General features: G+C 33.9%; 1 protein-coding gene and 1 long non-coding RNA gene across 3 annotated transcripts in view; one reads left to right on the top strand and one right to left on the bottom strand.

The window, feature by feature from the left end:
- The window catches only part of smtnl1 (smoothelin-like 1), a 13,511-nt gene extending 3,345 nt beyond the window's left edge, over nucleotides 1–10,166 (top strand). The window contains exons 2-5 of one of the 2 annotated variants that reach the window (XM_087280446.1): nucleotides 1,682–2,244; nucleotides 2,811–2,925; nucleotides 8,607–8,758; nucleotides 9,800–10,166. In XM_087280446.1, the coding sequence (XP_087136572.1) occupies nucleotides 1,682–2,244; nucleotides 2,811–2,925; nucleotides 8,607–8,758; nucleotides 9,800–10,133 (1,164 nt within the window). In that variant the 3' untranslated portion in view covers nucleotides 10,134–10,166. 2 annotated transcript variants of the gene reach the window in all.
- On the bottom strand, nucleotides 9,892–12,326 carry LOC147833923 (uncharacterized). Its single transcript, XR_015507335.1, has 2 exons — nucleotides 11,223–12,326; nucleotides 9,892–11,065 (listed from the first exon to the last, which is right to left on the bottom strand). It is a non-coding gene; the product is annotated as an uncharacterized LOC147833923 (long non-coding RNA).
- Nucleotides 12,327–15,953: the final 3,627 nt, after the last annotated feature.

Genomic DNA, 15,953 nt, shown 5'->3' with positions numbered 1-15,953 from the left:
GTATTTTGCAGTTATATAGTGTTACTGTATTTTAAAGTTGCATTGTGAAAATTACTCTATTACAGTGAATATATACGGTACTGTTAACACATACACAGAGAGCTAAATGGTGCTGTAAATTTAAACAAATATTTTTGCTGTAATTGACTGACAGTAAGTTACTGGCAAACTGCTGCTGGTATTTTACTGTAGATTCTACAGAAAATTGGATCCCAGGTACCAGCATTCAAAATATCTTCCTTTGTGTTCAACAGAAGAACGACACTCAAAAGGTAGAGGAGGGAGAGTAAATGATGAGAGTATTTTTAATAAATGCTGCTTTGATGAACACAATAATTTTCTTTAAAAAGAAACATGAAAAAAACTGACCCCAAACTTTTGTAATGATATACAGTATATCTTATATTATCTTATATTAACACTGCATTCTGCATGAAACATTTCTCATTTGAGAGACCCGAAACCTGACTAATGGCAGAAAAAAACTGCTATGATATAATAGTTGTATATTCTACACTGTGTCTATATGAGTTGTAATGTCTTTTAAATTATAAATTATAAGCAATGTCTTACTTCATGTATCAGAAGCTGCTTTACTTAATATACAAATCAATATTGTGTTTCAATTCCTAGAGATGGGTTGCGGCTGGAAGGGCATCCGCTGCGTAAAAACGTGCTGGATAAGTTTGCGGTTCATTCCGCTGTGGCGACCCCTGATTAATAAAGGGACTAAGCCGAAAAGAAAATTAATGAATGAATATTCTGTTTCATAGTTTATGTTGAGACTGTTCACCTATTTTGTCAAATAAATGGCAAGCTGCCAGTCAGTGTTGTATATTCAAATTTTTTTATATATATTTAATAAATGCTGCTTTAATGAATAGAATAATTTTCTTAAAAAAAAAAAAACATGAAAAAAATGACCCCAAACTTTTGTAGAGTATATACCGTTAAAGTCAGAAATATTAGCCCCCTACTTACTTTTTCCCCAATTTCTGTTTAATGGAGAAAATACTTTTTTTAACACATTTCAAAACATAACAGTTGTAATAACTCATTTCTAATAACTGATTTATTTTATGATTTTTATTTTATCTGATGACAGTAAATCATATTTTACTTGATATTTTTCAAGACACTAGTATACAGATTAAAGTGACATTTAAGGGCTGAACTGGGTTAATTAGGTTAACTAGGCAGGTAAGGTTAATTAGGCAAGTTATTGTATAATGATGGTTTGTTCTGTAGGCTATCGAAAAAATATATAGCAAACATGCAAACTCCACACAGAAATGCCAACTGACTCAGCAGAGGCTCGAGCAAGCAACCTTCTGGAATAAATGATTAAATCAAATGACAAACTACTTTTGAACAGTTGTTTTAGAGTGCAATAGCAATTTTACAATTTGTACTGTATTTTTGATTAAATAAATGCAGCTTTAGTAAGCAGGTTTATTTTAAAAAATTTAAAAATGACCCCAAACTTTTTGACCGGTAGTGTATATAACATCATGCGCCTCATTTTAAATGTTTGAAGTAACTAACAAATTTTCATTTTAGACACACAAACAGAAAATTCAAATTTATGTAAAGGCATGCAAAAGATAAACAATGAACAAATGCTCTGTATTTTTACATAACAAAAACATTGATTGTTATCCTATATTTGGGCCCTTCACAGGAATCCAAACACACGGAGTCTCAGGAGCCGGCTGACTCAGAGCCAAGAGGTGGAGCTAACAAAGACAACAAAGAAAACCAAGAAAAAGAAGAAGCTCCAGCCAATGACACCGAGGCTTGTGAGCAAAAGGGCGGAGTCCCAGAGAACACTAACACAGTGGAAGAGAAAGAGAAACAAGAGATCACAAAAAATCAAACTGGAGATGTAGAAAAAGAGACAGAGCTAAATGATAACAAAGAAGGTGAGATAAAAGAAGAAGGAAAAGAAAGTAGCAATGACCCACCTGAGAATGAGAACAATTCCTGTGACAAAGAAGGACAATTTGAGGAGAAGCAGGAGGAAAAAAGGACAAAAGAAACTGAATGCAAAACTGAAAAGAAAGAAGATGAGAAAGACACAAAACAAAGTAGTGATGAAGTCAAGAAGAAAACTGAAAATCCAGGAAGAAAAAATGCAGCAGCTTCATCCTCTGCTCTTAGAGCTTCTACGAAGTCATCTGTCTCGTCACGTTCAGCTCGACCATCGGCCAGGAGAGACGCCATGGCCAAGTTTCAGAAAGAAGAGTAAGTCATCCTAATAAATCAATAGTTCACCTAAATATCTCAATTCAGCCATTATTTACTTACCCTTGACTTATTCCAAAACCATTTGGGATTCCTTCATCTGTTCAACACAAAATAAGATATTTTGAAGAATGTTGGAAACCTGTTACCATTGACTTCCATAGTAAGAAAACAAATACTATGTAAGTAAGTGATTACATGTTTAAAGCATTCTTCAGCATTATCTTCTTTTGAGTTCAACAGAAAAAAAGCTATTCAAACTGGTCTGGAACAAGTCAAGGGTGAGTAAATGTTGGCAGAATTTTCATTTTTGGGTGAACTATCCCTTTGACATCCTCCTGTATCATTCTAATACAGCTCGTAATCATATTGTTCACTGACACAACACCATGCTTAGGAGTCTTGATCATCCACATACCTGTTATATTCTTTAATGTGTAATCAACATTGCCATCATTACTACTGATTTATGTTTGTGGAATAGATACATTTGTTCACAGGTAAGTCTCTGGCTGATACTGTATGATGTCTGTACTGTGTCTTTACTATATGTTGGTCTGTTGTAGGACTCCAGGTGTCCGAAACTTTAAGGTTCAACGGACGTCTGTAGGTATAGCTGGTGGAGCATCAATCAAACAGAGAATTCTCAACTGGTGCAAAAGCAAAACACAAAAATATGAGGTACATACTTTAAACCTCTGTTTGTCGATTAAACTGTTAGTTTAATAAAAGAGTAAGTAAAATTTTGTCATTATTTACTGACATTTACTGTTAAAGTCCCCTGAGATGTTCGTTTATCTTTGAAACAAAAATTAAGATTTTTTAAAATACTTTTATTTTAGTTTTTTTTTTAAGTACAACAGAACAAACAAACAAACAAACAACATTGTCTCAGAATACACACTTTGCATGTAAACATATGCATTGACCATGGGTTCAGCTGTTGGAGATAGAAATGTAGTGTTACAGAGTATGTAGTCATCAAGAAGTCCTAAAAGGTAGTGTTCCAGTTTTCATGAGAGATTCTAAATATGGATTGAGCATGCTTTATGCCAAAGTATGTGAGAATGGGTTCCCATAGCGGAGAATTTTCCTTTAGAAATGGAAGGGAGATTTCCAGTTTTTTAGTATTAGCTGCTTGGCCACAATTACAGAGTCAGGGCTTGTTGGGGATGTTTTGGAAGGGTGAGAGAGTATTCTGAAACACCAAAAATAGCAAGCTTTGTGTCTGGTATTAGGGAAATGTTATGGGCCTTCACTGTAAAAAATGCATTTCTTACATAGATTTTTTGTCTTGTTTCTAGTCCAAATATCTAAAAATTATTTTATCAAGAAGCATTTTCTAGGCAAACAAAACATAATGTCTTGTTTTCAGAAATACTATGCCAATATTAAGTGAGTTTTTCCTTAAAACAAGCAAAATAATCTGCCAATGGGGTAAGAAAATATTTTGCTTGTTTTAAGGAAAAACTCACTTCATTTTGGCCTATTATTTCTTAAAACAAGACAATAGGTTATGCTTGTCTAAAAAATCTTTTTGATTTAAGATTTTTTTTTTATATTTGGACTAGAAACAATCTAAGTAAGAAAAGCTTTTTTTGCAGTGTTGGAGTATAAATCAAAAATGTTTGTGCAAAAATCGAACAAAGAGGACCAAAATGCATAAGCTGTGGTAACCTCTATAATTTTACACTTATCACACAGAAGTAAAATAGAGGGAAAATTTTGGTTTTGGTATAGTGTAGACGATGAATGACTTGAACTGTATTAACTGGTGCCTGTTTACTGAACAGGACCGTACTGCAGTCAGACACTTATCCCATAGTTCCTCTGATATCTTAGTTCCAAGTTCACCCTCCCAAGCCAGTTTAAATTTCCCATTAGAAGCTGAGACAAAGGTTTCAAACAACCCAACAAATTTTGAAATGAGATGAGTGGACTGAGAAGGATTCAGGAAAACATCGAAAAACACATGAAAAACAAACAAAAAAAAATGTGAATGGGTAGATTAAATTTTTCTGAAAAGATATTTAACATTAAAAGATATTTTAGATGAAATCAGAGAGCTCTCTCATCTTCTATAGACAACAATGGCACCTAGACACTTTATTATAATGGTCCATTTGAGTATTAGTAGACTGTCTGCTAAATATCTGTTGATACTGCTCCTTCAAAAGACATTTAACTGACTATAAGAAACTTTGCAAGTACATGTCTGCTTACACTAACCCTAACCCTAACTCCAACCAAACAGTCTACTTATAATCTAATGACAATTAGTTGGCATGTAGATGCAATGTAACTTAATTCAACAAACTGACCATCACAATAAAGTGTGAACAAGGAATCAAAACATTGTTAAAACATTTCATGTTACATCAGTGGTTTAACTGTTAACCATTTGAAGCTCCAAGAACACTTTATCTTTAAAAAATGGGTAATGTTTTTTGTCTACTTATTATTCATGTGACATTTGTATGCTGCCCTGCTGACTCTAATGGAAAAAAAAACCTTGCACTGCCCTTTAACTTCAACTATTACTGTTGAACCACTGAAGTCACATGAAATGTTTTGACAAAGTTTTTGGTTCTTTTTCTGGACCTTCATTGTATTTTGACCGTTACTGTCTATAGCAGGGGTGTCAAACTCAATTCCTGGAGGGCTGTAGCCCTGCACAGTTTAGTTCCAACCCTGCTCCAACACACTTACCTGTAGGTTTCAAAAATGTCTGAACGACTCAATTAGTTTGATCAGGTGTGTTTAATTAGGGTTGGAACTAAACTGTGCAGAGCTGCGGCCCTTTTGGAACTGAGTTTGACACCTGTGATCTATAGCTATCCGAGAACTTTCGGATTTCATGTAAAATCTTCTAAATTGCTTTCTGAAGATAAACAAATGTTTTAGGGGATTGGAATGACACAAACGTGAGTAATTAATAACATAATTTTCATTTTTGGGTGAACTGACCCTTTTTAATAGCTGCTTATCTGTTGTGATTGAGTTTCAAATTGCATTATGGGACCTTGATTTTTGCTTATTCAACTTTTAACAGAAGAGCTTAACAAAGTGACTTTTATTCAGATTTGTAGTTTTATGAAACCAATATGTTGTATAAGTAATACTATAATAGCAGATAGCGTACTGGTATAGTTCATTGCTCAGTTTTGTGTACAAGGTCCCGTAAGCTCAAAAAAAAAAAATAATAAAAATAAATCATAAACAACAAGACACTGTTTATTAACATATATATTCTTACAGTCAAGATTTAAGTGAGAACCCCCAAAACCCCAAACCCCCCTTACATCTTGATTTGCATTGATATACTGAATTTTATAAAACAGACAAAACAGAGCTGTGAGGATCCAGCTCAAGGCCCTAAATTACTTTCAAAACTGACTTACTAAAGTTATTTCTAACTTTTTTTTCCTAAAGTTTTTTTGCACACATTATTCTTTTGTTCCTAACAGTCTCATTTGTACTATAACTTCACTATGGCACTACCCAGAACACGGTCTAAGCCGCAGAAAATTGTTGATGACAAGAAGATATTTCTTAATACAATAGAAGACTGACCACACTTTTCGGAAATAATGGGGAATTGGGACTTGTTATTTATGTCTAAATGCAGAAAAAAAGCTGATTTAAGTAGCTGATTGAAACTTGTTTCCACATTTTTGTAGAATGTTCATTGAGTTCTAAACCCCCCTCTAGTGGCAGTAATCATAAAATGCAAGTTTATGTGACGTGTGTGTGTGTTTTTCCCCACAAGAGGGTATCAGAGACACTCAAAAAAGTAACATTTCTCAATTAGACATTTTAAAACCAGGACTGGAGGGAAGGATGAGAGTTAACTTATGATAACGTATAGCTAAATTAAGCTTGCAGAGAGTTGCAAAGACCAAGTCATGTTTGATTTCTACATGACATGATCCTGTGTCACTCATAAAATCATTTCAGGAAAACATACATTTTCAAACACAAAAATAAACTTTAAAAAATGTAAAGTGTTCCATGACAGAACAAAACATGAAGAAACGGAATATTTCAACTAAGCATTCTATTCATTTATATATATATATGTATATATATATATATGTATATTAGGGGTGTCAAAATTAATTGTTTCTTCGGTGCACCACGATGCAGACGCGGACAATAAGTTATAGGTTCAGTAATAATCATAACCGGTTATTATGTACTGAAGTCATTTATCTCCTATGCGCTCTGTCACGAGGGAGGTGAGCTCGAGTATTTACAACACTCAGCCAACTCAGGGCCGGTCCGTGGCATAGGAACCATAGGCAAATGCTAAGGGTGCTGTATATCCAGGGGGGCGCCAGAAAGGAGCGCGGTTTAGTTGGTTTTGTTTTCGATATTCCTGACACACATTTAGTTATAGACGGCAATAACTCAAAAACCTCTTACCCTAAAAAGATCTAAAGTGTGTTTTCTACAAAAAGACAAAGCTAGTTATGTTTCACAGCTGTCTTTCTTTTTTTCGCTCGACATTACGAGCACTGCTCTGTTTAAGCCCTCGCAATATGTGTTTAGCCGGGAGAGCTCGCGCTGAGAGGAGCTCTCAGTAAGGGACCGTCGGAAAAGTGCTTCTTTTTTCTTTTCTTTTTTTCATTTTTCTGCTCCACTCAGCGCAAGCTCTCCCTGTTGCGAGGGCTTAAGTGCGTGTGTGCGTGTGTGTTTGTTTCTTTGGTGCTGTCTATGTTTGTGTATGTGTTTGAATGAGAGACAGTGTGGCACTGTGTGTCTGTGTGTTTTTACAGACAGCTTGTTATAGCCTCCCCCCTAAAATATAACACTGTATATGGAAAGCATCGTCAATGCACCGGGATGCACTGAGATATCGAATTGAACTGAATCGAAGGCATGATAATCGTAACTGAACCGAACCGTTAGACCAGTATAGGTTCACACCTCTAATATATATATATATATATATATATATATATATATATATATATATATATATATATATATATATATATATATATATATATATATAAAATTTGCATTTACTTGAGCTTAAAACATAACACCTGAAATATAACAGTCCTGCCTGCAGTAGATATATATCATTGGTGATGTTTACAAATTGAGTCAAGTGTCCCAATATGACCCTGTCCCAAATAGTATCCTTAACCCTTGCAGTCTTTTCTGGTCCACAGTTTTATGACAAAATGTTGCTTTGAATGTTGGGAAGAAGTCTCCTCAAAGCTCTCCTTCCCTCATGCAGTCTCTGAAGATCATAGTTCACAAAAAAACAAAAACAAAACAAAACAAAAAAAAAGAATACTCACTATTTACTTTACTTACGAGTTACATTTTTCTGTTGAACACAAAATAAGATTTTTAGATAAATGTTAAAAACTTGTAACCAATGTTTCCATTTTACCACAAAAAAAAATAAAAAAATCCTTTGGAAGTCAATCGTTGCATGCTTGCAACATTTTTTTCAAAACAACTTTTGTGTTCAGCAGCAAAATGAAACTCAGATTTGTGACAAAAGTGAGGGGTGAACAAATGATCGCTACTTTTTAAGTTTTGGGTGAACTATCCTTTTATCAGCCAAAACAAAGGTGCATGCGAGTCTTGAGCACTCTTGTGAAGAACTAAAATGATGAATGGTATGCCCTACAGTCTTGTGGACTTAACAGACATGAGTTGTGCCATTTGGAACCAGGCCATGAGTAGGCCCACATGGAATCTGTGCCTGCAGATTCTACCTATGCTTATGTAAATGTATACTTCGGTAAATGTGTGCAATAAACATATTTATTCAGATTTCATATTAGATCATTTTAATTTTAAGTTTACTATATTAAAATTATATTAATTATACTTGTTTACATTATTATAAAAATCATTCTTCAAAATATTAGAATTTATTTTTACTTTATTATTTTTTTTTTTTTTAAATTCTGCAAAGAAATAGCAGAAAATGTCCACAGATTCTGTCTGGCCCTGGCAAACACCCAGATGATTAAGACACACCCAATAGCTCAAATTACACACAGCTGATTGAAGAACCACAGTTATTTTTACACTCATGTTAAAAATCTTTTGACAGTAAGTAGTTCAAATTTTAACAAATTGGTGGCTAATTAATTTGAAATGTATTATTCTGATTTATACTTTTTTGTTGTCTCCTCACACCCCACCAAGGGTTAGATTTACCTTTGGAGCTTTTGACTCTTTTCTTCTAAAATCATGTTTTAGAAAGACATCCTGCACAATTATCCTGCCACCTAAAATCGGTTGTGTATTTTTGCTTCTCAGATTAAATTCAATTTATGATGATAGCAATTTTCACATATTCAGTGACATGTTTATGTCTATCTTTTTCAAAGGGCGTCTCCATAGATAACTTCTCTTCTTCTTGGAGTGATGGTTTGGCATTTTGTGCTCTTGTCCATCGCTTCTTTCCATCTGCTTTTGACTTCTCCACCCTTAAAGCCAGTGAACGAGAGAAGAACTTCACTCTGGCCTTCAGCACAGCCGAGTATGTTGACACTAAAATATATGTCAGGCCCGTAGCAATTGGAGGGTTTGGGTGGTTCGAAAGACCCACTGACAAAGGTCCAGAATTTATCTCAAACATGAGCTCACTTGTCCTATTTTGACTGCTAAGACATTATAAATTGTCAAAATAGCACATAAAAAGCTTTAAGACCAAGCGGAATCTGACGTAAGTGAAGTCATCTTTCACTACTGCATTGTTGTAAAAAAAAATATATAAAAAAAATAATTTTACACTGAACTTTTGTTTAAAATCTTGGATCTTATTCTTGAAAGAATTTTTAATGTGTATATATATATATATATATATATATATATATATATATATATATATATATATATAAATTAAATTATTATATTATTATTATATATATAATTTTTTTTTACAAATTTTAATACTAATTTGGCTGTTGTTGTTATCTATGATTTTTTTTTACAAGAGAATCTATGTTCAATATTTAATTGGCCAAATTCTGACTGAGGAAAGTTGAATGTGCTGCTCAATTTGTTATTTGCCTAATAAATAAAAGGTTAAAAAAAATTTATTTAAAACTTTATTTCATAAAGTTCTAATTTATTAAATAAAAAAAAACTCTTCAATCTTTTTCTAATGATATATAATATAATACATTTGTATTTTAAAAAATAAGTACTTTTTTCTTCATATTTCTTTATTCTAAATCTTAGATACAATAACGTGTTTATTATGATCATCTGACAAGGTAATCCAGCAAAAAAATTATGCTTAAAATGTCACTAAATGCAGTATTTAAGCCTCATAATAAAATAGAAAATATAGCGAATAACTACGAAAGGTCCACTTCTAGAGAAAAAAAGAACCACCCCTTTCACCACGCTGGCTATGGGCCTGTATGTGACTATGGGAGATGCATGAGAATGTGAAGAATATTTTTTTCTGCATTTGTGTTTCTATGAGTAGATGTCGAACGTCTAACAGTCTAAAGTTAAAAAGACAAAAAAGAATACAAAAGCCCAAAACGCTCTCTTTCTCTCTTATTTACAGAACTCTTGCTGACTGCTGCCCCCTTCTGGAAGTATCTGATATGTTACTAATGGGCAAAAACCCAGACCCTCTGTGTGTTTTCACCTATGTACAGGCTCTCTGTCATCACCTCTCAAAGATAGAGAAAGAGAGACGAGAGAAAGAGAGCTTAGAAAAGGACAAGGGCAAAGATGAAGGGGTTTCAGAAGTAAATGAAAAAGGAGACGGAGAGAGGGAAGAGAGGGAACAAAATGAAAACGCAGAGCAAACCGGAACAGATTCAGCCATGAAGACTGAACAAGAGACAGATCAGAATGAAAATGTAATAAATGTGGATGTTATGGATGAGAAATAAAAAAGGTGAATGAATGACTGGGAGAACACTGAAGAGGAATGTGAGAATAATTTATTCTTGTCATAATGTGGTTTTATGAGCATGTAGTCATGTTTGTATCTCGTGTGGTTGACCACTGTTATTCTTGGATAAACTGTTTGTATAGATGTGTCATATACAGTTGAAGTCAGAATTATTAGCCCCCTGAATTATTAGCGCCCCTGTTTATTTTTTTCCCCAATTTCTGTTCTGTTCTGGGAAGATTGTTTCAGCACATTTCTAAGCATAATAGTTTTAAAAACTTATTTCTAATAACTGATTTATTTTATCTTTTTCATGATGACAGTAAATAATATTTTACTAGATATTTTTCAAGACACTTCTATACAGCTTAAAGTGACATTAAAAGGCTTAACTAGGTTAATAAGGTGAACTAGGCAGGTTAGGGTAATTAGACAAGTGATTGTATAACAGTGGTTTGTTCTGTAGATTATCGGAAAAAAAAATTTGCTTAAAGGGGCTAATAATTTTGTCCCAAAAATGGATTTTAAAAAATTAATTACTGCTTTTATTCTAGCCAAAATAAAACGAATAAGACTTTCTCCAGAAGAAAAAATATTATCAGACATACTGTGAAAATTTCATTGCTCTGTTAAAAATCATTTGGGAAATATTTCAAAAAGAAAATAAAAATCACAAGGGGGCTAATAATTCTGACTTCAACTGTATATATACAGATTTTCATTCTGTTGCTAGGACACGTGAGCGTTTTGCATTCAAATATTTTTATATTTTGTTTGGTTTAACTTTAAATTCATGTATTAAGTTAACCTCAAATTATCAGCATTAAGCCTGTAATTCTGAAATGAACAATATATAGATGCAGATCGCTGACTCACTTTGAGCCAATAAGGTTGGGCTGTAGTGCATGGGTCTTTAACTCATTGCAAAACCTCTCAAACTCAATTCCTGGAGGGCCGCAGCTCCGCAGTTTTGCTCCAACCCTAATCAAACACAGCTGATCCAACTAATCAAGATGTTCAAGACTACTAGTGACTACTAAATCAGCTGTGTTTGATTAGGGTTGGAGCAAAACTGCAGAGCTGCGGCCCTCCAGGAATTGAGTTTGAGAGGGTTTGCAAGGCGTACAGTCTGCAAAGTCTTCAACCAACTAGCCTTAGCAGTAGAAGCTAAGAAGAGGGCCATTAGGTCAGATACAAAGCTGCAGAGAAAGCCACAAGATGGCTATGGATAAAGAGGGTTGATTGGTGGTTAATTGGTACTGGGAGGCAATCTGGGGTCTGATCAACCTCAACTGGGTCACCTGGGTGAGGGTGTCTGATGCTAATGTTTTCTCTTGTCTTTATGCTAACTACATACAATCTAAGAAAAGTTACATGAAAAGTTCACAGTGCATCAGACTAGACACATTTGTATAATTACAATGCATTTTTGATCATTTGAATTAACAGATGTTAAACCATATCACTGTCAAAATATTAAAAACACATTAAAAAAAGTTTCCAGAAAATCTGTATGTTTCATGGTCAACACTTTGGTATGAGTCCTGATTAGATCCTAAAGCTTTTCTGACTTCTACTATTCTAAACTTTAACAAACATTCTAGGAATGACAGGTATTCCAGTCATGCAAACAAAATTATGGGGTGCATTATGACTGCGTACTTCTTCACATCACTACTAGACACTGTAAACTCTTTTCATCCATGAACCCCTTGTTTTATTTTAAAATGCACTTTATTTTACGAAAGGACGAGGGATGCGTGACAAAACCTCAACCCCCTCATTTCTGACAGGAGCGATCGGGTACACAATAAAACCCAAAAAGTTCAGTTAACTCAAACTGTTTGAGGAAAGGCGGAGCAGTGGCACAGTGGGTAGTGCTGTCGCCTCACAGCAAGAAGGTCACTGGTTCGAGCCTTGGCTGGGTCAGTTGGCATTTCTGTGTGTATGCTCTCCTGTTGTAAGGTTTCCTCTGGGTGTTCTGGTTTCTCACAAGTCCAAAGACATGCAATATACTGTGGGTGAATTGGGCAAGCTAAATTGTCTGTAGTGTATGAGAGTGTATGGGTGTTTTCCAGTTATGGGTTGCAGCTGGAAGGGCATCCGCTGCGTAGAACATATGCTGTATAAGTTAGAGGTTCGTTCCGTTGTGGCGACCCCTAATTAATAAAGGGACTAAGCCTGTTTGAGGAAACCGATTGCAGCAAATCATTTAAGTTTTAAAACAAAATGGTTTGAGTACTGTAAACTTGTATATTTACTGAGTCATATACATATGTTATTTGTGTTGATTTCATCAAACTTTTAAAATATTAGTAAGAATTTTAAGTTCCGTTATCAAATCGGTATGAGTTCAGTTAATAGAACAAATTAAGTCCAAACAACTAGATAGCTACTCAAATGGCTCAGTACTGCTTCTAGCATTAGAGTTAAGTTAACACAAAAATATAGTTAATCAATTCATAATTCATTAGATTTGAGTTCTGCTTAATGTAATCAGTTTATGAGTCACCACAGCTGTTTTTGCTTAAGTTGAAGTATTTTTTTGTTATTATAAGTTGAACTAACTTATTGAATTTATTGTTTTTCACCATTAGGATTTACCCATACACAGTAATCAATATTTAAAGTGGTTAAAAAAAGTTGAAATTGTCCTAATAAAATAAAGGGTGCTTTTTAATAGTTTAAGGACAACTTTGATAAAAAGTTTTGATTTACTTCAAATGTTGACCGCTGTACTTCAATGCAATACAACTGTGACGTCAGCACGGATTGTGTTTAATGCTGCATTCCATACACATCAATAAAATGGCTCACCTCCAACCAATTTCCATGAAAGAAAAAGGAAATATATATAAAAATATATAAAATATAAAATATAAAAATAAATATAAAATATACCTAAACCCCAAATCTCACAAAACATAGTATACCAGTAACTTTTAAGTATTTAAAACTCAGGCATACATACAGACAAATAAAATGTCGCCACTGGCTTGCTTGGTTTGGGACTTGCGGAGCTGCTAATCAATGGATTTTCTCTTCATTGTTTGGACTTTCAGCAGTGAAATTTAAACCACACTGAACTGAACTAAACTGAACTGAACTTAAACTCTGGAAACTGGACTGACACAGTTTCAATGTATTAGAACGTCTATGTTAAGCTGCTTAGACCCAATCTACATTGTAAAAGAGCTATAGAAATAAACATGAATTAAATTGAATGATGCAGCATTCAAAAGTGTAAGGAAAAGGCTAAATATAAAATACTCTTCATAGGAGATTTGTAAGAAATTTAAGGTTTAGGACATTGCAAGTCATCCCATTGTAAGAGTTCTGCCAGTAGTGGGCAGTCGAGCAATGTTATTAATGATGTACAAACCACGTCAACAAGACAGAGTGAAGATAGTGAGGGCAGAGAGAAAAAAAATTATATATATATATATATATATATATATATATATATATATATATATATATATATATATATATATATATGTATGTATATATATATATATATATATATATATATATATATATATATATATATATATATATATGTATATATATATATATATATATATATATATATATATATATATATATATATATGTATATATATATATATATATATATATATATATATATATATATATATATATATATATGTATATATATATGTATATGTATATATATATATATATATATATATATATATATATATATATATATATATATATATATATATATATATATATATATATATGTATATATATATATATATATTTTTTTTTTTTTTTTTTTTTAAAGCAGCCAATCCTCTTGCATGAAGTGTACTCTTCTTAGTACACATGCTGTGTAGGGCCTATTTCAGAAATAGCATGAGCAGTATGGCAGTGTCATTCCGCACACTCTCAGTCATAGTGAGTCATAGTAATGCTAAATATTTTTACAGCTCTGTTTCATAACCCAACTAACGACAAGTAATAAGATATATAAGAGTCCATTTGCAAATGGTTGTCAAAAGACAGCAATGGTTACAGAAACGTAGAATGAAACATAGAAAATAATAGGTTTAGCCTAACATGTGAACTGATTCCAAACGACCTGAGAGTGTAATTGATCCAATCATCCACAATAACCATAGATAACAGATAGATTGTCATCCCTCTCTCCAATTTAATCTCTTACATCACAAAGTGATTTCCAGACCAGGAGTCATTCTGAACGCTGTCAGCAGTTTTGGTTTTGATGGCTTTAAAACATGAAACCCTTCAGTTATGCCTGCTTTATGCCAAAGCTAATAATTATTAATGTTTGTGTTAGTTGGGGCGTTGAACAGGAAGTAAAGAATTAAGAGAGAAAAACTATTATGTGTGATGTACATACTGTTCAACCTTGACAATTTAAGACTGTTGACACTGGGGAGTAAATGATTCAGTGGACATCCACATGTTCCAGTCATTTGGGTGCTATATATACGCATAGGAATCTTATCCCTACATCGTTTGCACTCTCTCAAAGTATCTCTCTCAGAGTATCATATTTCCCTGAGTGCGGCTTGTATGAAAGTGGTGAAGTGATCTGATGAGGTCCCGACAGACGCCAGCTCTATCAGGGCATGCAAACAGCAACAGAGAAAGTTAAAAAGGCAGAAAAGGAAAGCAACAGAAGTGAATGAGGAAATCCGTGAATCTGTCTTTGGGGTAAACACGAGGGGTGCTTTCTGCAAATTGTTTCATCTGTCAAGATCTACTGATTACCTCAAGGATCATGCAGTGCTCTAGAAATGTTGACAAGTGGAACATCTCCCTTTATTGGATGGTTAACAGTATTTAATCTTTGTTGATTTTTATTTCCGGGGAGGATTTGAACTGAAGACTATCTTCCAGTTGAGCGTTGTTATAAATTCAGCATGGATTCCACTGATCCAGAGTCCTCCAATTACATGGATTCAGACAGCCTCACTTCGCCCATTCCACAATCGTCGACATCCCGTAAGACCACCCATTACCGTGACCATGGTGGTCTTAGTTATGGTCTGGGAGTCGTGTGGACACATCTCAGACCCTTTCTTCCATTCTTTCTGGTCTCCAGCCTGGTGGTGGCACTGGTCTACCTCCTGCAAGCCATTGTGTATGGAGGGCCTTTCACCGACCCACTGTTTTTTAGCAAATTTGAGAAACGATGGCCTCCACCTAACCAGCAACCAACTGTCACAGAGTCACATGAAGGATCATCTGAGAAGCTTTAATGTGTGGATCTCTGATGAAGGGGGCATTAAACATTTGTTGGTCACCACTAAATATATGCTACACTGGACCTTGTGGAGTGACAAATCTGTGGATACATTCAAAGAACAACTGGATAAAAACTGACCTGAAAGTGCAAGTTATAAGTTTGTTTTCCTTAACTTTGGAATCTAAGGGAAAACATATGCAATGGATCAAGAAGTTTCATCGAAGACAATATAATATTTGGAGGACATCATTTCTTCAGTGACTGTTCTGACTTGCTTTCTCAGTTACATACTGCTATTTGTTTAATATATGCTCTGTGTGCATAATAATGAATTACATATTTTGTGGATAATATTTATTTGGATTAATTTGTTCTAATTAACTCCCAAAATATTGTTGTAAATTTGTTGTGTATATGCCTGCAGTTAATCAAACTATTTTCTATAAAATGTGAGGCAACTGTACAAATTTAATTTACACTGTAATTTGTAGTTCATCTTGGAACTTATTCTTGCAGGGATCGTTCGCTCAAAAGTTAAATTAATTTATCATTTACTCTCCCTCATGTGGTTTTAAAA

The sequence above is a fragment of the Danio rerio genome, chromosome 14 (genome assembly GCF_052040795.2).
Source record: "Danio rerio strain M-AB ecotype USA chromosome 14, GRCz13ab, whole genome shotgun sequence".
NCBI classification, from domain to species: Eukaryota; Metazoa; Chordata; class Actinopteri; order Cypriniformes; family Danionidae; genus Danio; species Danio rerio.
Note: the sequence above shows the minus strand (reverse complement) of the source record. Positions and strands in the feature narration are given on the sequence as shown.